Source organism: Halichoeres trimaculatus, unplaced genomic scaffold (assembly GCF_033239565.1).
Source record: "Halichoeres trimaculatus isolate MK-OKI-2021-1 unplaced genomic scaffold, fHalTri1.1 fHalTri1_scaffold_8, whole genome shotgun sequence".
Taxonomy (NCBI): Eukaryota; Metazoa; Chordata; class Actinopteri; order Labriformes; family Labridae; genus Halichoeres; species Halichoeres trimaculatus.
This window is the reverse complement of record NW_027437186.1, coordinates 37671353-37698332: the sequence shown is the minus strand read 5'-3', so window position 1 is coordinate 37698332 and position 26980 is coordinate 37671353. Positions and strand designations below refer to the sequence as shown.

Sequence of the window (26980 nt, the reverse complement as noted above, 5' to 3'; positions counted from 1 at the left end):
CTTTCATATATTAAAAAAAGGAGGATGACTGCTTTTGGGTTTTAGATTGACTGTCGGGCGGGTTAATTGCTCGTCAGGGTGCGTTAGCGGGTCCACTTTACAAGGGGTTGCGCATGTAGAAGACTCACAAGGCCAAATTTTTGATTTTGTTCACAGCAAGGGGTCCTGCGATTTATTTCGCTTCCTCAGATAAATGATGTGCTGCGGGACCCTTTCAATTAGTTTTAAAGCGCATCAGGGACGGCAGAGCGCAGACGCCATGCGTCTCTGAGGTGGAGGCAAAATGAGGCTTCGAGAAGCAGCTGAAATTTAGAAGAGGAGTGCGGGATTGGACTAAACCACATAAAGTGCAGAAAATCCCTTCTAATGGCGCGTAATTGGTTCTGTAATATCATTACAGGCGGATAATGGCCAGTTACAGGGCCCCGCGCTATTAAGGCTTTCCCTGGCGTGCAGCGTTTATGTTATTAAAGGGGGAATATAATGATATTTTAGTTATTAAATGCGCGTAATTAATTTATGCACCACTGAAAATAAAGTTGTTATTATGACCTCGGCGAGGTGCGTGGAGAAAATTGAAATCAAATAACGGTTGATAACTTTATCCCAATATTTGGTCTAGACAACTCTGACAAGAGTGTGTGTGTGTGTGTGTGTGGAAGTGTGTGTGTGTGTGTGTTTCCTGTCAGCGTCTTTCCCTCCATCCTCTGATGGTTTCTTAAATAACTAAGTGAAATTAAACCCATCCCTGTTAGAAACAGTTTAACAAGTAACCTGCGTTAATATTCAGGAGCCGTGGTCACGTGATCCCTTCAGCTCACACATCAGTTTCTCTTCCTGTCCACAGTAAAACATCACTTCCTGTTTAAGAAAACATGAGATTTTTATTTTCTGTACAGCACGGCAGCTGAATCACTCCGCTTGGATCAGCTTCACCACAGAAAACACGTGGAGGTAGATATTTGAAAAAGACTGTAAACAACAAACAGATGTTTTTTCTCAATGTACAGTTTCATTCAAGGAGTCATGAACGTCCAACACGTACAGAATGATACAGAACAGTCAGTTTATGTTCGTGTTTTTGAACCGACACAGTTAAAGTCTCAGATGATATAAAAAAAAGTGAATTCAAGTTTAATCAGGCGCAAACAAAGAGCAGAAATAATCAGACTCAGGAAATAAATTAATGAAACTTTTCCTTCAAGGCTAAATTAACACGGTAACCGCTAAAATGCATTTAACGTTCCTCTTCTGTGAAAATGTTCGTCGTACAGCTGCTGATGTTTTCACGTCAGATAAAAAACGAAACAGTAACAGAGAAAATGAGACGGCGTTGCTGCATCGATCATTTCGCTCAGCGGAAGTCCGCCTTCAGCCGCCACATCCCCTCCTGCCCCGCCGTCCTGTTGAAGTCACAGATGCTCCTGAGCAGCTCCCTGAACACCGGCGCCTGCTCCTTGGTCAGCCGCGGTTTGAAGTACTCCAGCACCTCCTGCGTGGTCGCCTGCCCGTCCACCGCCGCCTGGAAGGCCACGAAGTTACGCAGATCCACCAGCAGCTCGTCGTGCTCAGTGGGCGGAGTCGGGGAGCCCGCTCCTCCTGCTCCTCCCGCTCTGGGCCCTTCCTCCTCCTCCTCCTCTTCGTCTCGGTCTCTCTGGCGGGGCGGCAGGCTGATGTGGTTACGAACTCTCATCCTGGCGAGCAGAGAGGAGGAGGACAGGGGGGCGGAGCTGGAGTCGCTTTCTGCAGCCTCTCCGCTGAAATGAGCGGCTGATCCGGGTCTCTTTGGTCCAGACTTCTTTATGACGGCGGCGTCCTGCAGAGACAGAGACACAGAAAACATGTGATGATGATGATGATGATGAAGAGCTCCCTCTGACTCCTCCTCCCTCGTTGACGCCGTCTTACTTTGCATTTGCCAACAGCAGGCGCTGATTTCACAGCATCGTCGACCAGGAGCGAGTTCTTCTTCTGTCCAAACCGTTTCCTGTAAAACACGATGAAGTCATGTGACACACGTTAAAGCTGGATCAGAAACAGGAAACAGCCTGAGCGTACGAAGGTTTACCTGGCAGGTGGAGGAGGCGGAGCTCGGTTGAAGGCCAGCCTGCACTGCTGGCGGGAAACCTTCAGGGCCTTCATGGCGTCTTTGGCCACTCGGTTCGCTTCGGCCTCCACCAGGACGTAGTCGGGGTTGGACGACTCGATGATGCTGTCGTGCTGCATCACGCTGTGGATGCCTGAGGGAAGAGATCAGTCATGGTTACTCGCTTCATGAGGCTGGATCATGTCACCGTGGCGTTAAAGACCAAACATCGTACCAGATTTCCTGAAGAGCTTTGCCAAAACGTAGTCGTCTGACTTCCTCTGGTTGCCTGCCTCGTCCTCGCCGTCCTCTTTCTTGAACGTTCGTTTCTTCACCAGGTGGGAGATGCGGTGGCCTTCGAAGCGAGCGTCTCTGGAGTGTTTCCTCTTCCTGTGTCTGTCGGAGTGGGAGGAGTCACAGTGCTTCCTCTTCTCTCGGTGTTTGTGCGGGCTGGTCAGAGCCGAGTCTGTGTCTGCGCGCTGAGGAGAGACCGACGTGTTCGGCTCCACGTTCACGCCGTTTTGGTCGTCTGTTGGGATGTTTGGTCGACCCTGAGAGACGTTTCCTTCTTTGAAATCAGGAATGTTCATAGACGAGCGTCTTCGCTCTGAAGCAGCGCCGTCCTGGTTCGCCGAGGAGTGTTTCTGAGCGCTGCGCTCAGGTTTGACAGAATGTGACGGCTTTGGTCGCTCGGGTTTCTTGGGCGCTTTGACGTCAGAGCCTGTACCTGTGGAACAATTGTGAAAACAAACAGTTTTAGAGACGCACAGTTTTCGATTTTTTTGCTTATATCTGATTCGCTGATATTTAGACACAAATGTGTGTCAGGTCCTGTTCAGACCATAGACTTTATATAGAGTGATATAAGTGTTTTTTTTTCTTTGGAGAGTCTAATCACTTCCTGACTCTACCTCCAGACATATTTTACAATCCCCGAAAAAAATACATGAGAACGTCAGCTGTTAATCATCGTTAAATGTGACGTAAAACCTCATTTTTAACCTCTTTAACTAATGAAAACAAAACTTTTCAGAAAAAAGAGGACTTGGATACAAGACAGCCAAATGATATCTTCAAATCACCACAACAATCAGACGTGAGAAACATTTCTACCAGGTGGATTAATTTTTTAAAGTTTGACCACAGCCCATCTGGAATGACTGGGGAGATGGATTTTTAAACCTATACTGCAGCCAGCCACCAGGGGGAGCAGTTTTTGTGGAGACCTCACTTTGAGCCGAGCAAGATGACGTTTTTTACAGTCTATGGTTCAGACAACATGGATGAACCAGGGAAAGTTATTTTACAATCCAGTTAAACAAAAAAAATCACTTGCTTTGACAGTTTTTAGTTTTATTTTGCACTTTTGTTAATTTCTTAAAAACAAATCATAAACTCAGTGAGAGCTGTTCGTGTTTTTTTTTCTTTTTTTTGGACTTAATGTCAGAGTGACTGAGCTGTCTTAGATCAAAATGATCTGTCACTGTTTATTGAAATTTTATGTATCAAAAGTACTGGTGGTATCGGTTAGGGCTGGTATTCACGATCCAATTCGATTCGATTTGATTCAATTCATTTCTTTAGGTCGGGATTCGATATTGATTCAATTCAGTATCGATTTGATTTTATATTGATTTAAATGCTTCAATTATCGATTTTCATGCCACATGTGAACATATGTGATCTGTCACCTCACGTTTTGGAGCAATAAAACAACCCAAACGTCAGACTTTAAAGCAGAAGGATCTGGCTTTATGCTGCTGCTGTGGTTTGGTCTCTTGTGGCCCTCGCCCATACAACGAAAATAACACAAACAGTCCCCCTCACTTGCCGGGAGATGAATCGATTCAGAGGATTTAAATATTGAATCGGGGCGAGGAAATATTGCGATGCATCGATTCATCAATATTTTTACCCACCCCTAGTATCAGTTAGGGCTGGGTATCATTAAGTACTTAAAGGGGAGTACTCGTACTGGTATTGGTCTAAAAAAAGGTATCAAACATCCCAGGTAATATTCATTTCTTGTACAAAAATAAGAAATGTTTAAACTTGAAACTGTATTTTTATTTATGACAATTTCTTTCAATCTCAAACAAAAAATTTCCAAAAGATAAATCCTAAACTCAAAAGTTGGATGACGCTCTTCCTGAAAAAAATCAGAACATCAGCAACAACCAGAGACAATTTGGTCGATTTCAACATTAACAGTCAGTAAATAAAACCTCTGTTCACAGGAAACATGAGAAATGCAACTGTTCACCAACTAAAGCAAATAAATAAAAAGGTTGACTTTGGTAAATGTGCCTGAAACAGTCAGATACATTTTACTCAGGGTTCCTTCAGCTTAAAGCAGGTTAAATTCAATACTTTTTAAAACCTTTTAATCACATTTAAAATCGAATTTAAGACCAACTTCACAATAAACACAAATGGAAAAATCACCACATAAAATAGATAAAGTTAGACACAATTAATCACTCAGGAAATCACTTAAAAAATGAAAATACTTAATGTTCTCATTTATTTTAAGATTAACATGTTTTCTTTAAGACTTTTAAAGATTAATTAGAGACATTTTAATCATCTAAGGTCTTGTTTTCAGGGTTTAGAGTTTAATACCTTTAGGCAAGTTTATTTGTAGAGCACAATTCATACAAGAGGCATTTCAAAGTGCTTTACAGCTAAAATAAAACAAAATAACAACAGGCAAATAAAATCATTTTATAAAATCAAACCATAAAAAATAAAAAAATTATGAATTAAATTCAATTTCAATGTAGTTTATTTGATAAGGAGGGACAATGTACATTCATACACACTTTAAAAACATAAAATGTGATTGTACCAAAATCTAGCTACCAAGCTAATTTCCATTGGTAGTCCCACCAGCTAAAATAAGAATATAAATGTTTAAAGAAATAAATAAAAAATTGAAGAGTAGAGTGCAGATAAAAGTAAAACAGCTGTTTTCAGCTGGGCACTGTCTCACATCTGTCTCATCAAAAACTTTTTAAGGATCTTCAGAAACAGGAACGTTACAGACTGATGCTTCAATTCAAGTTTAACTTCAAATAGAAAACAAATAAAGGACAGATCAACCTGAACTGTGCAAAAAAAAATCACAGAAAGTCAAAAAAATATCTGCAGCTTCAGCTCATTATTTTATCTGTGTATTATTTTGACAGAGTTTGGTGAGTTGGCTGATATCTGATAATTGATTTTTAAGTTAATATCTTCTAAAACTGATAATATCACACCTCCCTAAACAGTTTCTCTCCTAAAAAGATAAAAACACAGGAAATATCCACTGACCTGCAAAAATGGCGCTGGTCTCCGTCCCCTGAGCTCCGTCGGGGTCAGACAGGGTGAAGAGCTCGTAGATATCGTTAGACTTGAAAAAGCGTCTTTGTTTGGGGTCCTTCAGGACCCGGTTGGTCAGGAACTGCTTGAAGATTTGCCTGGATGAAAATAGATGAAACCAGATGAGATTCTTGTGTTTACTGTGATATTTCAGCCCAGTTTACACCCTGATCCTCCCTCATCACGGTCGTTTGGCTGATGGATGAGAGAATTAGTTAAGCACACTTCTGCAGGTACCAAAATAGCATCCCTCCAGCTTTGCCGGCTTGCTGTTTGACGGCACATCGCAGACCCAAACCAAGCAGAGCAACAGTTTGGAAGTCCTAGATTGGCCATTTAATAAAGCAGCAAAGCTTTTCAATTACAGGGAACTGGGATAGAGCAGGTAGTAATTCAGCTGTGATGTGAGTAATTAGTCACGTTATTACCAATATTCACCAACATATGAAGCCGATCGACCCACGGCTGACGTGCAGAACGGGAGGAAAGGCAGAACAAAGACGGGGCAGGAGGTTTTTAGATGCAGCGTGGGATTAAACGTCATAATGAAAGGAAATGAAGAGAGAGAAAAAAACATAAACTGACCTGTGATAGATTTTCTCCTCGATGGTCCCCGCCGTCAGGAGCCTGTAGATCGTCACCTGCTGCTTCTGGCCGATCCTCCACGCTCGCTCACGAGCCTGAGGACAAAACAACACAACAACACAAAGATAAAAACACAGCAAAGACAGACGGTGTTAAACCCTCAGTGTGTGTGTGTGTGTGTGTCCCACCTGTGTGTCCGTGCTGGGGTTCCAGTCCGGGTCGTAGATGATGACCCGGTTCGCTCCGGTCAGGTTGACTCCCAGACCTCCAACTTTAGTGGTCAACAGGAAGATGAAGATGGATTTATCCTGCAGGGAAGAAAACAGAAATCCTGAGATTTAACTAACGTGACGGAAAAACAAAAATCTACAGCTCTTTGTCCTGTTAGGACAGACTTTTTCTTCATATCTAAAAAAAATGTTTCATATTTTATTACAGCTGCTATTTTACTAAACCCCAGAGTCAGAGCCAAACATGGAGACGCAGCTTTCAGCATCTATGCTCTACATATCTGGAACAAAACGCCAGAAAACTTCAGGTCTGCTGAAACTTTTAGCTCCTTTTGACCCAGGTTAGACTCAGCTTTTCACAGCTGCTTTTATCAGAGTATTAAACAAATTATTTAAATATATTTTTACTGCACGACTTTATACTTCTATCTTAAAATCTGTTTTAATCCATTTTTTTGTAATTTTATTTTATTTATTATTTTGTTATCTGCTTTTTAATTGAATTTTAATTGTTTTCTTTTAATATGTTTTGCTGATTTGTGTCTGTATCTATCTACTGTACATATAAACTTGCCTTGCCTTAAACCTGATCGTGGCCCAACATCTTTAAAAAGACTTTAAAAGATGATTTTTTTTCAATGGTTTTACCCTAAATGTGTTTTTTATTCAGAAAGTCCTTTATTTTATTTTTTTTAAATGTGATTTTTATTATTTAATAATTAATTAGTAATTTTTTTGATGTTGTTTTCAGTGTTATCGGCCTGAATCTGTTTCATCTTATGGTGTTTTTCAGTCACTGGCTCATTGGAAAAGCTTCCTGACACATCCTTATTTTCCACAAACAATTCAAAAGTGACATTTTTCATGATGTCCTTCCTTTAGAGCAGAGGTATTCAATTAAAAGTCACTGAGGTCCAGTTTTTAAAATTTCCTTCAAGTCAAAGGTTCGACCCAAAGTCCAGCTTCATTTTCAGAAAACGTCTCATTCAGCAAAAATAAAAGTAATTCCAGGTAAATAAATGTGATACTGTTAGCTCATCAGAAGCAGAAACCTGACAATAAAATAAATAAATAAAAATGTAAACAGAGCTGAATAACCAGTTTTTCTCTTAAATTAAAGCGGTCTCAGCCTAAGGAATTGAAGGCCTGCACTTAAAGTAAAAAAAATAAATAAAGAATAAATAAAAAGTGGTTATTTTGGGAAAAAAACAAGCGCAAACAAAAAATTAACTAATCATCTTTCTCTTCTGTTTTCATAAATCAAAGAGAATCCAGCCTAAAAAAACTGAAGGCTTACTTTTAAAGTGAAAAAGCCATTATCTTCAAAAAACAATAAATAAAAAGTGTCAAACAAAAACACAAATAAAAACAAAACAGCTTTGAAAACCATGTTTTACCTCTTTTTTTCTCTCTTTTATTCTTTAACTTTAACTATTCTTAGAGCATAACTTTTCTCAAAGAGTTGTGTTTCGTTTCACCGCTCTGGTGCGATGGCCGTGCAGGGTAAAAAAACGATATCATTGGCTCGACTGAGTGAAGCTATTCTCGCTTTAACTGGAGTAGCAGTTTCTGCCCGGTGTCGAGCTGCGACCGTCAGGGAAAAATGCTACATAAAAGCGATCTAGTCTCATGGGTTTATCAGATTAGTCACAAGTCCGGATCCGGACCGAGGTCGGCCATTTGGTGATGCCTGCTTTAGAGGTTTGTTTGAGGAGATATTTTTATGACTAGGCTGACAGGTAGTAGAAGTAGCTAACTTCATTTCTTCTTCATTTGAGTTTTTCAGATTTATTTTCCTGGGATTTTTATCCCTGTAGTTTTAAAATTAATGCATCTGCTGTTTAAAAAATCATTTCTCTGGTTGTATTTTTGTCCCATTTGCTCTCTGAGCCAGGTAACTGATGTTTACTTTGTATCTCACGTTCTTTCCTCTGATCAAACTGTTTCTCTGATGAAGGTCTGAGAAACATCACAATAAACATTTACTCTCTATGGACGTTAACCTTTGAGTGGCCAACAGCTCGTGACATTTTCATTTTGAATCAGCCAAAAGACGTCCTCCAATCACAGCAGACGTTTCACTCTGAGTTTGAGCTTCTCTCAGTCTGAGGAACAGATTGTCACTGATGAGTGTTTCCTCCTCAGGGTTCCTCTGAAGCTCTCTGTCCCTCAGGACGGGATTTTCCCCAGAAACACTCAGAGCCATTAGAGAGACGTGATCCTCACCTCGTTGTAGCGAGCGATGAGCGGCTGGCGGGAAGCTATCGGGGTCGTGCCATCCATTTTCAGGTAGGAGTAGAGATTTTCCCTCACAAACACCTCCAAGATGTCCAACATCTGGAGACAGAGAGTAAGGAGTGAGGAAAGGAAACAGGAAAGGAAAGGAGAGGAGAGGCTAAGGCTGGATTATCTCTGAAAGGATTAGAGCAGATTAATATTACATGGACAGAGATACCGACAGCGAGGGTCTCAGGTTCCCTCTGAGGGTTAATCTCATTGGTATTGACTGCAACAGCTGGGGCCTCCCTCACACACACACACACACACACACTCTGCTCACACACTAACACAGCTTTAAGGAAACACTCGTGGACTCGTGGACAGCTGGGGCGGGCGGGGTCTCACCTGTCTGGACTGGGTGAAGAGCAGGACTCGGTGTCCCTGTTTGAACCAGAGGCGCAGCAGCGACTCCACCACCATCAGCTTCCCCGAGCGCTTCCAGAAACCAAAGTGCTCCTCCTCCGTCAGCTGGTCCTCCGGGATCCCCCTCAGCATCCGGGGTCCTCCAGAGAACAGGTCCGGGTGGTTACAGATCTTACGTAGAGCTATGAGTCCAGAGAAAACCTGAACAGGAAGACAAACAGGAAGACAGACAGAGGAGTGTTAGTGCCTGAACCGGAACAACGACCAAACGTGTTGTGACGCGGTCTCCTCGCCAAAAAGACTGAGGTAAAGACTCGACAACAAGGAAACAAAATAACAAAATAATATTAATTCATGTTCCTGGCATGGTTCCATTATGATTTGGCGCTTTATAAATAAAGCCTGATTGATTGATTGATTGATTTCAGCAGCTCCACAGACGACGTCACCACCTCACTGATCCTCATGCAGACGTAGTTTTTTCTACAGCAAACTTTTCTTGCCCAGGACCCAAAACTCAACCTTCCTTTGTACCTGACCAATCATGATCCTCCAATCACTACGGTGGCTCTCCTTGGACAAAGTTTAACAGCTGTGATCAGAGGGTTACAAATTGAGGAGGGCTTTGTCAACAGGTCACTTTCAACACACACTCTCAGCATCTCATCATACACACACCTGATCCCAAAGGTTATTAAAGGTCAACATTTTTCTTCAGATTTTGTTTTTGTCATTTTGACTTTTTGCTTTCAATTTCAGGTCAGTTTATATTCGTTTTTAAGCAGCTTGTCTGTTTTCTGTTCTGTTTTTTTTTTCTTCATTTGGTTTTTATTAGTTTCAGTATTAATTTGTGTCTTTTTTGAAATATATATTTAATCATTTAATATGTTCTATTGCTCATTTTTCATGTGTTTGGCTTCTGTAGAGTATTTTTTGTTTGTTTGTTTATTATTATCATTATTATTACTATATTTTAAGTACAATTATAGTTATTGTCGTTATTTTGCCTGAAATAAACTTTACTCATACTACTACTACAATATTCAGATTGAAATAATGTTAGTTACACCTAAATTTTGGTCTTATTGAATAGAACTTTATCTGTCATTGCGACAAGTTTAACGAAATTGGACTGTTGGGACTTAAAAGATAAAATAAAATAATAAAATAAAATAATCTAAAAAAAAAATAAAAAAAATTTAAGAATTAAATAATAAATAAATAAACAAATTAATAAATAAATAATACATTTATTTAAATTATATCTAAATAAAAATAAATAGGACTGTTAGGACTTAATAGATAAAATAAAAAAATAAAATAAAATAATCTTTAAAAAAAAATTCTGAGAATTACATGATAAATAGATAAACAAATAAATACAAAATAAATTTCAAAATTTTTCTTTAAATTTTATTTAAATAAAAATAAATAGGACTGTTGTGTGTGCAAAGGGTGTTTGGGTTGAAGGGCAGTGGGTTTATTTTTAATAGACTGTAAAACACTTTGTGTTACATGTTCTGTATGAAAAGCACTTTATAAATAAAGGTTTGATTAATTGTAATTTTTAAAATTATTTTAAAGAATGAGTTCATCCTGTTTAATTTAGTTTAGTTTAGTTTATTGCCAGACTAACAACTCCATGAGCTCATGTCTTAGGCTAAAATGTGTTTTTCAAAAAGTTGATGATCCTTGTTGCTGCTGTAGCTGAAATAAATGAATTCCTGTTAAAAAAGCTGGAAACTCCAAATAAACAGGGAAATCTTCTCACGTCCATCACCTGTCCACAGGTAACTTCAGCAGAATAAAGTTGGCGTCTGTTTCTGCTTTTTTAACATCATTTTAGCTTTAAACAAATCAACACGTTTACTTTAGCCTGCAGGAACGTTACATTATTTATTTACGGACAATAACGGCTGCGTTTCTTGATGAAGGCCCAACGGCCACTGCATTAGTAATGGTGGTTAATGGACTCAGAGTGACCACTGAATATGCCTGTAAGTGTGTGTGTGTGAGTGTGTGTGTGTGTGTGCAATCTGCCGTGGTCACCCCTGGCTCTCCAACCACGTCCATTTGGTCAGTGGTGATAAATGGTGGAGTCTGTCTCTCCAGGGTCCGGCTAATGTGCGAAGCTTCCTTAAAGTCAGCATCTTAAAGAAAGCTAAAGTCAGGCTGCTCGGCCGGCTGAAGATTTACCAGAAAAATGTTTGAATTTCACTCACAACGCTTCAAACTACGAGTGTGTGTGAGCAGGAGGTTGGATGGATACAGAAAGTCTCGTTCCTGGAAGTCGTCGTTCATGAAGAAAACGTGTGATGTGTCGTATGGTTGTTTGTGTTGATTTTGCACACTGGTAAGCTTTTTAATTTCTCCTTTCTTTTTTGTTTTTCGATTTTTCCTTTACACCTTCCTTTTGTTATATATGTGTTTGAGTATTTTATCAAGTTTACAGTATCCAGTACAGAGTGTGAATAATGTGCAATGACTTAACAAAAAATAAATAAACAAACAAAATAAAAACATACATGCATGCTTGAGCAAGACATTTTTTCCAACAAAACAACAAACAAAAACAATTTTTTTTTCACAACCAATAAAATATGTCAGAATATCAGTAATGGAAATAAAGACAAAAATCACGACTAGATTCACAATATATTATTCTAGACCAAGGGTGTTCAACCTGTGGCTCTGGAGCCTCATGTGGCCCTTTGACTCCTCTGCAGTGGCTCCTTGTAGCTTAAAAATTTATAATTGAAATAAAGAATTTTTAAAAATTTGTCTTACAAAGGGTAACAATGATAACGACACAAACACAAAACAAGCAAAATTATAAAATGGCATCATTTAGTTGTTTTTTTTTTTCCAAATTTATTACATTTCAGTATTTTTTTTTTAAATATTAAAAATTTTGCACATTTTTTTATTTCTTTTTTTTTTGAGTTTCCAATTTTTTTCTTAATCATAAATTTCGCAAATTTATATGTATTTTAATATATATATATTTTATATACCTATATTTATATGAACTGTTGAATTATTTGGGTAAAACAAGCAAAATTAATAAATTTCATTATTTAGTTTATTTTTTACAAATTTATGACATTTTGAGATTTTTTGGAAATATAAAAATTTTGCACATTTTTTAGTTTATTTTTTTAATTTTGTAAATTTTTGAAATTTCATTAAAAAAAATTTTTTTTTCGCAAATTTATAAAATGTATGACATTACAAATTTCTCTTTTCTTCAAATTTGCAAATTTAATAAAAAATTAAGAAATCACATGTAAAATTTTATAAACACAAAAAACTTCTCGTTTAGATAACTTTTACCAGATCATTCCTTTTTATTTGTCTTAATGGTGAAGATAAAGTAGATTTTGTGGCTCATGAATGACTTTAATCCAGGTGAGCTGAGGAAAAATCGCTCTCTTTTAAGTAAAGTTTGCACACTCCTGTTCTAGACTGAAAACAAAAAATAAAAAAAAAAAGAAAAATGTTTGAATTTCACTCAAGACGCTCTGATTCCCGGAAGTCGTTGTTTTGACCACGGATCTGCTCGGCTAGCTTAGCTTAGCTTAGCTTGATCAGGGCTTTAATGCAGACAGTGTGTGTGTGTGTGTGTGTGTGTTTCCTGTTTCTCATTTCTTCTCTAAAATCAGTGTGTGAGATGAAAAACAGAAGCTCTGAACCTCACCTGCATGTCCCCGTTCAGGATCTGGTAGACCTCTTTGGAATCCAGGAAGCTTTGATAGACCTGCCGCTGATCCGCTGTTAATCTGCAAAACAGCACCTACACACACACACACACACACACACACACACACACACACACACACACAGAGCAGGGTGAGAGTGTGTAATGAGCAGCTCTAAAGCCTCTGATGAAGTGCGGCGTGCGAGCAGAGAAATTAGAGGAAAGCAGCGGGTTTTTGGAGCCGCCGCCGTCCTGAGGGATTCACTTAATGAGCTGAAGTGGACTGAGGAGTCGACCGGCGTCAGCCGCGAGGACAGACCAGGGACCGGCCACCTTAATGAATACCTGCTCCTTTTACTTTACCAGGACTTTATTAGCTGGCTCCATCTGACACGGGCCGTGCACATTCATCAAACCGTCCTTAGACGTGGCACACGCAGTCACGTCCAATCAGATAAACACCTCCCCAGCTGAGAGGCCCGGGCCGAGCCGCTGATCAATACTTAGACACGGCGAGCTCCAGGTGTCAGCGCGGTGATGAATACCTGTTCGTTCTTGTCAGGTAGGGAGAGGTTGGCCTTGACGTCTGCCTTCATCCTCCTGAGCAGGTAAGGATTGATGGTGTCCCTCAGCACGCTGGCACACTTAAAGGCCGTCTGCACCTGATGAAGAGAAACAACAGGCCGATTAAAAGTCACACCGTCACATCCACACCCACAGCTGTCAGAGTGGATGTTTCCTGAGGCCTGATTGTCCTCCTCCTCCTCCTCCTCCTCCTCCCTGGTGGAGCAGTACGAGCCATTAAACATTGATCAGAGAGCTGCTGGTCTCAGGGGACCCAGGCCGTCTTTCATCAGGTCCACAGGCCGGCCCGCTTCATCCAAACACAGGGAAGAAGAGGAAACACCCACTCAGGCCAGTTAGCCTTTAAACATTAACCCGGGGGTCCACAGGGGGATCAGACTCTCCAGGAGCTGGGATTTAGGGCGTGAGGAGGTCAGGAGATGATCTGGTGATCTCTGCACAAGCTGCTGAGTGGATCCACATGGGGTCAGTAATGGATCCCACAGCAGGAGGCTCGCTCAGACCCAGCCCCGGCTCAGCCCAGGTTTTTACAGAATCCACCTCCACGTTCAGGATGAGCTGGAGCCGCTCTCTGCTCTGACAGTGTGGAGGATAAGGCAGCAGGGCTCAGCCCTCTCTGACCATTTAATAACATTAATAATTAGTAAAGGTTTTTATTATCGACAGCGGAAGAAGCATCAATAGCCGGCTTAAATAATTAAATCCATACAGTCAGTGGATTATTAACGACTGAACACTAATGACAAAGGGCTACAATTTAGCTGGCTGGCTCTCCACTTTAGCCTCCTCCTCCCTCCCTCACGGACTCGGGGGATGGACTGAAGTTCCTTTGCATGGTCCTACATTATCCCGCCCTGCTCTTAATGGCTCTGCTGCTTCACTGCTGCTCCTCCTCAAACACTCCTCTCCTCTATCCTCCTCTCCTCTCCTCTCCTGTAGATCTACAAACTGTCTGAGCAGGAGTAACGTGTTGTCCTTAAATCTGTCCTCACTGCCATCATCAGATCACCTGTAGGTCCCTAGATTAAATCAACAGTTTTTGTCCTTGCTGCTCTTTTTTTACTCACTGACACAGGAAGAGAGAACTTTTATCTGCTGATTTTTTATTTGATACTTTTAATTTAGTCAAATTTTACATTTATACAGAATAACAGAAGAAAGACAGAAACAAGAAGTTAAACAATGCTGGGACACATCAAGTCTGAAGATTTTCTTTCTGGTTCGAGTTCATTAAAGTTCAATTAAGTCACAAGAAGATGGTTTCCTCTTAGTCTCAGAGAAAAAATCATCCTTTCTACTTTCTTTATTTCTGTTAATATTTCCATCTGTTTATTGAGGTTTAGGGGCTCAGAGTTTAATCCCCTCTTTGTTTTACATTTTTAAAGGCTGTAGACAGGATTTTACAAAGATATGAGACTTTTTGCAAAATAACATTTTCACATTTTCAGCCTGACCTGCCGATATCGATTTTTATTTTTTATTTTTTATAACTGACAGAATAAAACCTTCAATGTTTCAATATTATTTTATTGAAAATCATTGAACAATACCTGTGAAACATTAAAATCTTTATGTTTTAACTTAAACAACCAATAAAGTGTCCTGAGTCGGGCTTTCAGACCTTCCTGGAGGTTTATGAGATCAGTTTGGATGGATGTAACGATAGGCCGATCACCGATCCACAAAACCCACCACATTAAGAAAATCTGTCTATTTTACATCCTAAGGTAATCTGTAACAAAAAAATATTTTCTTAAGTAACAAACTTTAACCCAAAATGTCTGAGTTTTTGGACACTTCTGGAAGAAGTGGGAGTGATGGTGTCAACGTGTCCACACAGTCTCCAGCGTTGTTGACGCCTTCTGATGTTTTATTTGTTGACAAATTTGGATCCTAAAATCTAAAATAAAATCTTTTTCCATAGATTTCACATTTCATTGTTTTTTTTTATGTATTTAAACTGTTTTTATCTCTTTTGCTGATTTATCTTCTTCCTATTTGGGACATTTTACAGGTTTATGGTTGTAATTAATTTCCTATTTTTTTTTCCTGGTTTGTTTTCTCTGGGCTGTATATTTGTAGAGACTAAAACACATTTAACCTGTTTCTTTTGGTAGGTTTAATGCTATAGTGTTGATGACATCATCACTTTCATGATGTCATTGCTTTGACATATTGGGCGGTGTGGATTTTTTTTTTTTTTTTTTTACTTATTGAGTGGTGGTGGTGGGAATTTAAAGCAGAGCAGACCCACAGACTGTTAGCTCTCATAAGTTTTGTTGCCCAGTTTCACCTTTTACCCTCATCATTTATTGAGTTTCATACAGTATCATTTTTCTTGTTTTTCCTTTACTTCACGTTGGCTCATTTTGGATTTTGGATTTATGGACGATAAACATTTTAAACTGGTTTCTGGACCCTTCTGAATCTTTTGGACGCGTCACAAAAAGTTAGCAGCCACAAAATTATTAAGAAAACTGCTGCAGCAGTAAACTGTGCTGAGCTGAAACAGGATTTATGGTCTGATTAATTTCATTTTTAATGTAAATGTTACTTTTATTCCTTTATTTTAGTATAAAATTTTAAAGTAAACCTTAAACTCTATAAGAAAGATAAAGCACCATGATACCATTGGAGTCACTGTTAAATCCACCGGTCCTTTTTATTTTTTAACTTCCTTAAAATGTGAAACAATAAGTCTGACAATTACTATTCAACACATCACAAAACCTCTTGATTTCAAAAATAAAAATAAAAAACTGTCATGTCACAATTTGAATATTTCCTTTATTTGCTTTGGCCTTTTTATTTTTTAGTTGTTTTTTTTTCTTAAATTTTGTTTATTCTTACATTTTTTTTTTCTTAATTTTTTTTCTTACATTTTTTTTAAATAAAATTCTTAATTTTTTTTCTTACATTTTTTTCTTAATTGTTTTTCTTAAATTTTTTTTCTAATTTTTTTTTCTTACATTTTTTTTTTTGCTCTAGGCCATTTTTTCAACAGGGCAGCTGAAGAGTTGGGTGTGTGTGTGTTAATGTGTGTGCGTGTTCCCATACCTGCACAGGTGAGGCGTTGCTGTATCCTCCCATGGTGATGGGCACTGAGAACTGCTCCATGAAGACGGGCAGCGTCCCCAGTTTCCCGGGGAAGATGAAGTCAAACAGAGACCACAGCTCCTTCAGATTGTTCTGCATGGGAGAGCCGGAGAGGATGAACCTGTGAGGAGTCCGAAACTGAAGAAAGGGAAGAGAAAACACATTATTTCCCTCATTAAGAAGGTTTGAATTAAATAAATAAAAGAAAAATGTCTTCAAACTTAAACCCAGGCTCTGATGTGGAGTAAAAACATGAGGGAGGTTTAAACGTCGTGTTTGTGTTTGTGTGTACCTGCTTGCAGGCCGTGGTGACTCCAGCGTTGGGATTCCTGATCTTGTGGCCCTCATCCAGGATGATGTAGTGCCAGTCGTAGCGCTGCAGCACATCCTGCATATTCCTCACCGCCGAGTATGAAGTGATCAGGATACCATGACACGCTGCTATTTCTGGGACGAGCTTTTCCTGCAACAGGAAAAAAAAAAAAACAACAGGCTCATTCAGGTTCTCGTCATTCTCGTCAGTGCAATTTCAAACCATGTGTGGAAGCTTGAGCGAGGAAGTAGGGCATCCACTTTAATGTGGTGGAGCAGAGAGGGGAAGAGGGGAGAAGGTTAGGAGATAACGCTGCATAAACAGAGCTCTAGTGCCCCCCAGAGGAAAAACAGGCCCTGCAGAAAACTTCCTAACTGAATCATGAAGATGAAAACTGAACACACAACAAGAAACAATTACCTTGTTGCTGGTGAAGGAGCCGGTTTCGTGCAGGACAGCGACTCTGAAAGGAGGCCACCAGGTGTGGAACTCTTTCACCCACTGGTGCATGACGGTGGCGGGGCACACGATAACCGTCGGACCCAGACCTGCATACCTGAGACCAGACGCACGGTATGGAAATGTATAATCCCAGGCAGGCCGTTAAGACGGGCGGCAACGTAATAAAAGTAATAAAATTTAAGTTAACCTCAGCAAATTTTATTAGCAAATTACAGAGCTCATTTCCATACCCAGAAATTAACAGAAATTAATTTTTCTTGAATGTGTTTCGCTTACAGGCAGAATTTTTGATGCTTTCAGACATAAGGGAAATATAAGAAGCAGAAGGTTTACGTTCAACAACAACAACAACGCTGCAGGATAATCCTCCTTACCCTACCTTTAATGCTACATGCACGCTCTGCCACTTTAAAACAAACAAAATCAGGCGTGCAAACACTTTCTGAGCCCGTACATGAGCTTTATCCAACACACACACACCGACACACACACACAAAGATACACTAATGGGCTGGTATGAACCTCTGCCCGGTGGAAGCTATTGATACACGGCCATAATTGAGTTTAAAAGCAATCAATTTGTGGGCGTCTATAGCAGACAGAGTATTGACCATCAGGGAAGCTCCGCCCCCTCAGAGCAGCAGCATCGTTTGAGCAGTAAAAGCAGTAAAATTATCTCCACCGCCGTGGCATCTTTTCTATGGTTGATCTGATGTCCCACATCAGCTCCACCCCCCACCACACTTCACGAGCCGAAAAATTCACTTTAAGTGTTGATAATGACACACACACACACACACACACACACACACACACACACACACACACAGAGTGTCAGTGTTTTCTCTGATGTCTGCAGTAAGAAAGTGAAGAGTTGGATAATTGAAACATGTTTAATAATTCAGACGAACACTCTCAAGCAGAAATCCCCCTGATCAAATATTCATACCATACAGACACACAGTCTCTGGCCACAGAGTGTGTGTGTGTGTGTGTGTGTGTGTGAGTGTGTGTGTGTACCTGTAGTTGCATCCTCTGGTCCTCAGTTTGCTGTAGCTCAGTGCAGCCAGAAAGCTGATGACCTGGATGGTTTTACCCAGTCCCATCTCGTCTCCCAGGATGCCCCCCGCCTGCTGACAGTGGAGCTCCCACATCCACCGCACACCTGTCTGCTGGTACCTGACAGTGTCACACACACACACGCACACACACACATGTAAGGCACACACCTGTGAGAGGCTGATGCACACAGATGACAGGCTGGTTAGGAAATGATGATCGCTGCACGCTCATCTCGTTACCTAGAACAGGGGAACCTGAGAAATTGATTTAAAACTTATTGAAAAAAAAAGTGCAGCCTCTAAAAAATGTTCAGTTCATAAAGAAAATATGAAATGTGTAGTATGGTTATTTGTGTTGATTTTGCACACAGGCAATTTTTTTTAATTTCTCCTTTCTTTTTTTATTTTTCTTCTTTTAATGAGATGCGAAGATTTTCCTTTACTCCTTCCTTTTGTTATGTTTGAGTATTTTATCCGTATCTTGCGTGCAATGGCTTTATAAAAAATGAATTAAGATAAATATAAAAAACATATATGCATGCTTGCACAAGACATTTTTCCCCACAAAATCAAAGACTTTTTTTTTTTAACAAACTCTGTAAAAGAAAAAGGAGTAGGCTGAAGCCGAGGCTTATCTTTGCCTATCCTATACAACCAATAAAATAAGCCAGAGTATCAGTAATGGATAATAATATGATAAAGAATATAATACAATACAATATGCAATATATTTTTCTAGACCAAGGGTCTTCAATCTGTGGCTCTGGAGCCTCATGAGGCCCTTTGACTCCTTTGCAGTGGCCACTAGTAGCTTTAAAAAAATATTATTAGAATAAAGAATTTTTAAAAATTTGTTTGACAAAGGGAAACAATGATAACAACACAAACACAAAGCAAAATCATAATTTAACATTTGGTACTAAGGTGGATCACCACTTAAAGAAAGCTTTTAATTTTTGGTGATTTTTTGAGAATTTTTAAATTATTTTAATTTCTTTTTTTTGACATTTTTACAAAATAAAATCAATCAATATTTTTCAAAGATTAATCAAATTCTTAAAATTTTAATTTAAATCCCCTTTATTGCAATTTTTAGAAAAAATTGATTTTTTGGGGGGTAAAACAAGCAAAATTATAAAATTGCAATATTTATTTTTTAATTTTTTTGCAAATTTATGACATTTCAGCATTTTTAATGAAATATCAAAATTTTGCCAATTTTTTATTTTTATTTTTTTATTTTGTAAATTTTGAAATTGCATTTAAAAAATAAATAAATAAGTTTCGCAAATTTATAAAATGACATTAAAAATTTCTCTTTTTTCAAATGTGCAAATTCAATAAAAATAAAAAAAACCTAAGAAATCACATCCACAACTTTACAAACCAAAAAAACTTCTCATTTATATAACTTTTTACTAGATTATACACTTTTTTTGTCTTTATTGTGAAGATAAAGTAGATTATGTGGCCCCTGAATGACAGCTGAGCTGAGGCAAAATGGCTCTTTTAATAGTAAAGGTTGCAGACCCCTGGTATAGACTGAAAATAAAATATAAAAAAAAAAAGAAAAATGTGTGATTTTAGGAGTAAAATCCTGAAAACTAGCCGGGAAGTGATGAAGTAGCAAAGCTTCATTTAAATTAAACTGATGCCACAGTTATTTACAGTGTATCTAACAACACAATGGACTGACCTTTGGCAGCTGTTTAACTTTACAGTGTCTTGATTAAATAATCCCGTGTTAATGATTACAGTCTAATGACAAAGGTTAAAGTACGACTCCATCATATGAGACGTGTTTAAACAGCACCATGCTATAACCTCCCTAATCTGTCTCCTTCTTTCCAGTTTAACTTACTTATAAAGTTTTTTCCACAGGAAACCAGGAACTTTGAAGCCTTCGTCAAATTCTTCATCGCTGTCGTCTGAAAGCTCCTCGCCTCTTTCTCTCCTCGACTCTCTTTCTCTGAGACGCTGTCGCTTCCACTTCCTGAAAACAGAACAAGTACGAATCAAGTTAAGTATAAAAAATAAGATAAGGATAGTTTTTGGTAAGTTAAAGAAAGACAAACATGGCTTGCCAACCACTGACCAATCAGGACGCTTCCTGTCAGCCAGCGGGGAGCTTAAATGCAAACCTGAACAGGGTTATCGGGGATACAGGACGGGTATTTGGATGCTAACACTTGCACCTCAGTGATTTAGTGCAGACTTGCCCACACAGGTGTGTGCAGAGCGAGTGTTTGGAGTTGTGGGTATTTCCCTGGAGCGGCAGAACATCTCCAGCAAAAAGGGAAATGTAAAGAGCAGAGTTTTAATGGTGCAGCAGAGAGGGCAGTTAGAGGCACAGTCGTCGCGCAGCAAATGAAGATTGATACAGACAATTAGTCGTGCGAGTTCCCCAGAAAGGTGTGAGGTGGAGGGGATAAGAATCCATCTTCATTTGGGCCTGGTCCTGTCACCCTGCCACGAAACTGGTCCTTTAGCTGGGCCTGGGAGACCACACTCTCTAATTAAGTCAAGACTAAGCATTGGTTCAGTTAATTACACTTTTCTGCCCCAGCCCCACCCCCACCCCCACCTAACTACAAATACAGCTGCTCTAATAATATCACTCCTCGTATGAGCTAGCCCCACCATCCACGCCGCGTCTCTGCTGTTGAATTGACATTCAATCACTGCAGTGGAGAAAAAGGACACATGCCAACACAATTTATTTGGCAGCTATAAATATGAAATCTCATTAGGGCTGCTCTTCCATTAATTTGAGCATTAGAGTGAGTGAGTGTATAAAACCATGTGCAGGAGGATAATTAGGCCAGTGTGAGAGCAGAGAGAAGAAGAGCAGGGAGTGAATTTGCTTAGTCAAGAAACAGCTGCCAATCTCATCTGGGATTAACTCTCCTTCTGCACTACGGAGCCAGCACAAACAAACTGCTTTCCTCCTTAACTAAAGGGAATAACAATGGCACATTTGCACCGCTGCCATTGCAAATGTGATGCAAAGTTAAGGACTCGCTGTGTGTGTGTGTTGGGCTTGTTGAGCCTGGACGTATACGTTCTGTTAGGGAGACGAACTTTCTGCATCTTTACATCAACTCTGAACCAATCAGCTGCTGACATGAGCGTTACAGACGTTATCGTACCGTATCCGCTGTCTGTAATACTCCACGTCTCCGTCATCTTTGCATCGTTTGTTCTTCCCCTTCCCATCCTCCTCTTCGTCCGTGCTGTCAGCGCAGTACTCCTCCTCACTCTCCTCTTTCCTCTTAACTTTCTTCCTCCCTTTCCCTTCAGCTTTTCTCTTGTATGGTTTCAACTCGTACTCCTCCTCATCATCATCCTCCCCGAAGCCCTCCTCCATGGCCTCTCTGTCCTCCTGTTCAGGGTCCATGCCTTCGTCGCTGGGCAGGTACTCTGACCCCTCGCTGTCAGTCTCCTCCCCCTCAGCTCGATGCCTCCTCCTGGGTTTGGGGAGCTGTGGCTCCGCTTTGGGCCGAGCTTTGGGGTGAGCCTTCAGAGCAGTGATCTGCAGCTTTCGCATGCGCTTCCTCATTTTCTTATCTTTAGGAGATAAGTTGGTCCCCTTGGTTTTCCCTCGGGCTTCAACCCCAGGTGCTGGTTTCCTCTTCTTCTTTGGTGTCACCACCTTCTTCCGCTCAGTGGCCAGCTTGGCCTGGTCCATCAGGTACTGGTCGAAGGCGGAGTTCTCCGCCAACATCACTTTCCGCGGCTCTTTTTTGACCTCCTTCTGTGGGATACGTGTGCCAAAAGGGGTCATGTGACCTTTTCTGATGAGCTCCTCCCACTCCGTTTCCTGAGCAGGCATGAGCATGCTGCCCAGCGTGGACGGCCCAGCTTCTGAAACACACACACATCAGACAGCGTCACACACAGTATTACAGAGCATAAGTAAATGGTGGAGGGTTTGCTGCTTGCATCATGATTTAACTGGATTCATACGAGCTCCTTTTAAACATTTCCAAATCTGTTTCATGTAATGAACATTTCAGTTTAACCTCAGCAAATCATATGATGCACATGAGAGAGAAACAGCTTTTAAACTTTACTGTATCCCTGAAATAAAAGCCTCATAGTTCAGGAGTCTGCAACCTTTACTTTATTAGGAGCCATTTAAACACAACAAGGACTATAAAGCGAATAAAATTCTATAAAAAGTCAGAATCTAGTGAATAATTATCTATACAGGTTAAGATATATATTTTTTAATTTATGAAATAGTACATGTGATGTCTTGATTTTTTTATTTTCTGTAAATTTTCAAATATAAAAAAAAAAGAAATAAAAAAAAACTGCTAAAATTTTGACTGAAAGAATACAAAAATTAAAAAATGTTTTTTTTTTAAATTGCTAAAATTTTGATTTTTTTTAAAATAAACAATACAAAAATAATAAAATTAATTTTAAAAAAATCCTAAAAAATTTGATTTTTAAAAAAATAAACAATAAAAAAAATGAAATTTAAAAAAAATTGCTAAAATTCTGATTTTTTTAAATTAAAAAAATCACAAAAATAAAACGAAACGCAATCTATTCAATTTGCAAAAAAAAATTTAAAAGAGAAATGTAATACCTTTAGAAAAAAATAAAATTAAAAATTTGTAAATATTTCAAAAAGTTGCACAAAACTTAAAACAATTTTGACATTTCAAAACTTTGCAATTGTTCAAGAAAAAAAAAATCTGTTTGTTTCTTGTCTTGCCACATATTTGACATGTATAACAATCCGACTTGTTGTCAGTTAAATGAATCCATCCACACAGAATTAAAATCTGTATTTTGTCTCAGATTAGTCTTTTTGTTGATTAAGTTATCTTCCCAGGGCTGTAAAACTTGAGGTCAAGATGGGATGAAGATTTTACCCCATAATTTTATTCAGTGTCTATGGCCATCAATACCCTCTGTAAGAAAAACAAAAATTCTTTGTTTCAATAATATTTTTTTAAAGCTACAAGGAGCCACTGCAAAGGAGTCAAAGAGCCACATGAGGCTCTTTACATGTGTTGTTTCTCTAATTTCTATCAGACACCATCCCAGTGATGCTGATATATTCACAAGTTAATATTTTTTGGTGGATATCTTGAAAACAAATCTTTGGTCAAAGATTTTTTTCTTGATATTTGGAGAAACAGCCATTGCTGCATTTTGGAGGCTATTTTTACCCCCCACGTTGAAGCCTCCCCCAACAATCCACTTTATTAATTCAGAGAGTAACGTCACAGATTAACATTCTTGGAAATCATAAAAGTGTTCAACATTAATGCTTTTCATTGTTCACAGATCTGCTGAGTTTGACTGTGATTAGAAACAATTCACAGAAATCACAGAGCCACAAGTTTTCAACCCATTAAACCTCACCTTCCTCTTCATCATCTTCAGCCTGGAGCTCAGCCTCCACCCTTTTGGTATCCTCTCCTCCAAGAATGGCCTGAAGCCTCTTCTGTTTGGCTCTGACTTTCTTCAGCTGTTTCTCCTGAAGAAAAGTGTTTTTTATCACAGTCAGAGTCGGTATAATCACAAATCAGAAACACTTCATTGATTCCCTAGAGGAAATTAAATTTATTGTTTTTGTTAAAGCTACTCCCATTGAAAAGTTTTGTAAATATAGAAAGTACAAATGTCATGTCGGTCGTGTTTTAAGCGTCACTCTGAGTGTACCTTGTTTTCTTTTTGTCGTTTAACGGATTCAATCTTCCTGCTGATGTCTTTGCTGGAGGCAGCATACGGAGAGAGCTGTTCGATGATCTTGTTAATATGTTTCAAAGACAAAGTAACAGACCTGGAAAACACACAAACACCAGAGTTCAGCTGTCGTGTTTCAAAGATCAGCTGTACAGGATCCCATGTGAGAGCTCTCTACCTGAGGTCATCGAGCACAGACTGGTACTCCTTCTCAGCCTCGGCTTTTGCAGCAGCCTGATTGGCCACGTGGATTGCCTCATCCACCTGCTGCAGGACGCCTTGCTCGAGGACATCCTGGTCGTACACAGCGACCCCGAGACCCTGGAGTTCGTCAGCCCCGGAGCTGGCCGATGCTGCTTGGATACGAAGCCGATCGATGTGCAGCAAGGCTCCAGACCTCTTACCTGAAACAAACACAGCAGATCACGACACAAAGAACATGAAATACACCGAAGAAGGCATCCATCACATTTATCTCTGCTCTGTTTATAGAACAAGGCTTACTGCTGTTTCCCTCCTCAGGTCCAGTGTTTGCAGGATAAGCTGCTGCAGCCTCAGAGCCCTGGTTGTTTTCAGGGAAGGAGCCTCCATCCTCTTCTGCCCCTCCCGGGGTCAGAGCAGCGCTGACGGGGCTGGAGAAAGACGAGGGTATCTGGTCCTCTGAACCCTCTACAGGCATGGTGATGCTGCTGCAGACACAGTCAGTCAATCAATTAGGGTCAAAGCCTGAGACCGTACTTCAAGTATCAGGTATAGGAAGGTAGTTCTGGATGTTTTCCGCTTCTTACTATGTACATGCTTATCTAACAGGGTGTAAAGCAAATTATATGACACTTCTGGGTAAAAACGTCCTGGGTACGTTTGCCGGCCTGGATAAACTGACACGTGCATGTTTGTTTTCCTCCTCTCTTTGGACCAAAGAGGCTGAATGAGAAGATGGCTCACTACATCTTTCTTTCCTAACATCAGGGTGCATAGGTTCTATAGCGGATTTGTAGCGGGGTGAGCATCTGTCAAAAATACGATCTTTGGGGTGAAGGCGGGGCTGCTCGCGTGTACACACGGAGAGAGCTGAAGCGAGCGTCCTGAGGGGTAAGGAGGAAACGCACACTAATATGAGTGATGGCACCAAAGATATGGTTCTTCAGCTGCCTGCCACAGTCCCAGTGTGGGAATATTTAGTTTTTTATCAGAATGAACAAAGTGTGAGCTCATGAACACCAACCAGCTGATATGTCACATTTGTTTGAAAATAGTGGCGACGAAGAAGAAGAAGAAGGGGAGGTGCAGCGGAGCCTTGTTCTTTGACAATCCGCTCTTACTGAGGCTTTTGGTCTGCAAAGTAAATAGAAATAAAAGCGCCAAATGGTGGCGCTCAAAGACAGATACATTGCTAAAGAAATGCAGCCCTTCAATACGGTTGAAAGCCAGAAATGTTAAAAATGTTTGACAGACAGTACGGATTGACTGGGAAAAAGGACATGTTACAAACAATTCAGGAACTGTATAAACTCCCTTTTATTTACGCTAGAGTTTTTATTGTTGTTGGGTTTTTTTTGGAGTTTTGTTTTTTCTTTAGAGACAGGGTCTATGTTTTATTGTCTTTGATTAGTATTAATTATTTTCATTGACATGTATTTTTTTCTAAAAGAGAGTCCATTTCATTTTCATTGTATTTTTTTCTCTTTCTTGTTTGTTAAATTTATTATATTTTTTGTGTAATGTATTTTATTATAAAGATCCTGACCTTTTAATTACAGTTAAATACTCTAAAGAAATTAAAGTTTCTTGCTTTTGATATGGTGTACTCACTTTATTATCCCATTTATCATAATGAAAAATCAATGAAAAAAATGGGGAAAAAAATATTCACAATAATATTGTTTATTGGCAATAATATTTTGGAAAATTATCATCTAGCAAAATTTGTTATTGTGACAGGCCTATGGATGAGGAAAAAGTAAACTAGTTTCACCATAGGATAAAAAGTCAGAGCTTTAACTTAGATACACATGATTTCACAGGGAATAAATGATCTGCCGCTAAGTCAGATAGCTGTCTCCAATAGAAACATATTTGGACATAACTTTGATATTTGGACAAAGAAGAATCAAAAAACAAGTAGAATCTGTATCTAACGACTGTTCAGTTTTACTCCTTGTGTTTTCTCTGTAAAATCATCCCTGCAAAACAGACTTTTTAGAGTTTAATTCAGTGTTTATGTGTGTATTTTGTGTGATTGGGACAATGAAAATAGAAAAGCTTAACTTCTGCTTGTAGATGCTGAACTGTGCAGGAAGAAGTTGTTGTTGTTGTCATGCATCAGCTGTTATTGTTGCTTTGCATAAAGAGATCAAGCTTCTGCTAGTTTACAACACTAAACCCCAGTAAAGCTTCAAATATAATAGTATAATATGATAATAAATCATAGAAAGAAACAACGAAAGAAAGTAATTTATCAGCAGTACATTCAAATAAAGTTTAAGACTTCATAACACTGAAAACTTTAAATTAAAGCTGAACAAACTCTCCTTTCTCTTTTATTACGCTTCATATTAAACCCAAAGTGTCATAAAGATAACATGGCCTCTAAAACCTGTTTGTTGTGGGTTAAATTAATGAAGCTAACTCAATAAACCAAGTTGACTGACAGCTAGCTTGTGCTTTCTTTACTATTAGCGGTTCACAGATTTAATGCTAACTATTCTGTGTTTGACCAAATGGTGCCAACGTTTATCCAAATCAAAGTAAATGTCCAAACAGCATGTTAGAGCTAAAAATCAAATTAAAAACCTCTCATTTATATAAATATCACATTTAAAGCCCACACAGCCGCCTATTGTTTACGTGGCTGGGCTAGCCGCTAAGCTAACCGTTAGCCGAACATCATCAGCTGTTAGAGGAACATTAGCATCTGTACGGCGTCAATTAAACAAGATAAAAAATAACTTCCGGCTAAAGTTAGTGTTTAAAAGGTTAGTACATCATTAGAAAACAGAAATTAACCAGTGTCAAAGTGATATTGGCAGCTACTACTTACAAAACGTGAGGTTACACAACATCCCCGCTCGGCTTTATGTCACAGCAGCAGACAAACCTCCTGGTTTCCGGTGACAGGGAGATGGGTTGCCAGATATCGTGGAAGAAACAAGC

The 26980-nt window shown here is 39.3% G+C and overlaps 1 protein-coding gene across 2 annotated transcripts; it reads right to left on the bottom strand.

The window, feature by feature from the left end:
• Nucleotides 1–909: 909 nt before the first annotated feature.
• Nucleotides 910–26946, bottom strand: ercc6 (excision repair cross-complementation group 6). Of its 2 annotated transcripts, none has more exons than XM_074675480.1 (22): nt 26868–26946; nt 24332–24516; nt 24006–24231; nt 23804–23924; nt 23504–23618; nt 21271–21985; nt 19983–20114; nt 18081–18239; nt 17019–17154; nt 16578–16748; nt 16247–16423; nt 13150–13266; nt 12605–12700; nt 8890–9108; nt 8491–8601; nt 6223–6342; nt 6035–6129; nt 5402–5547; nt 2322–2813; nt 2069–2240; nt 1909–1987; nt 910–1816 (listed from the first exon to the last, which is right to left on the bottom strand). In XM_074675480.1, exons 2-22 carry the CDS (start codon nt 24504–24506, stop codon nt 1355–1357), a joined length of 4236 nt encoding a protein of 1411 aa, XP_074531581.1. In that variant the 5' UTR covers nt 24507–24516; nt 26868–26946; the 3' UTR covers nt 910–1354. The 2 variants fall into 2 exon arrangements, with proteins under 2 accessions (XP_074531581.1, XP_074531582.1); XM_074675481.1 differs by having other exon boundaries at nt 24332–24513; nt 26868–26944.
• Between the last annotated feature and the right edge of the window lie 34 nt (nt 26947–26980).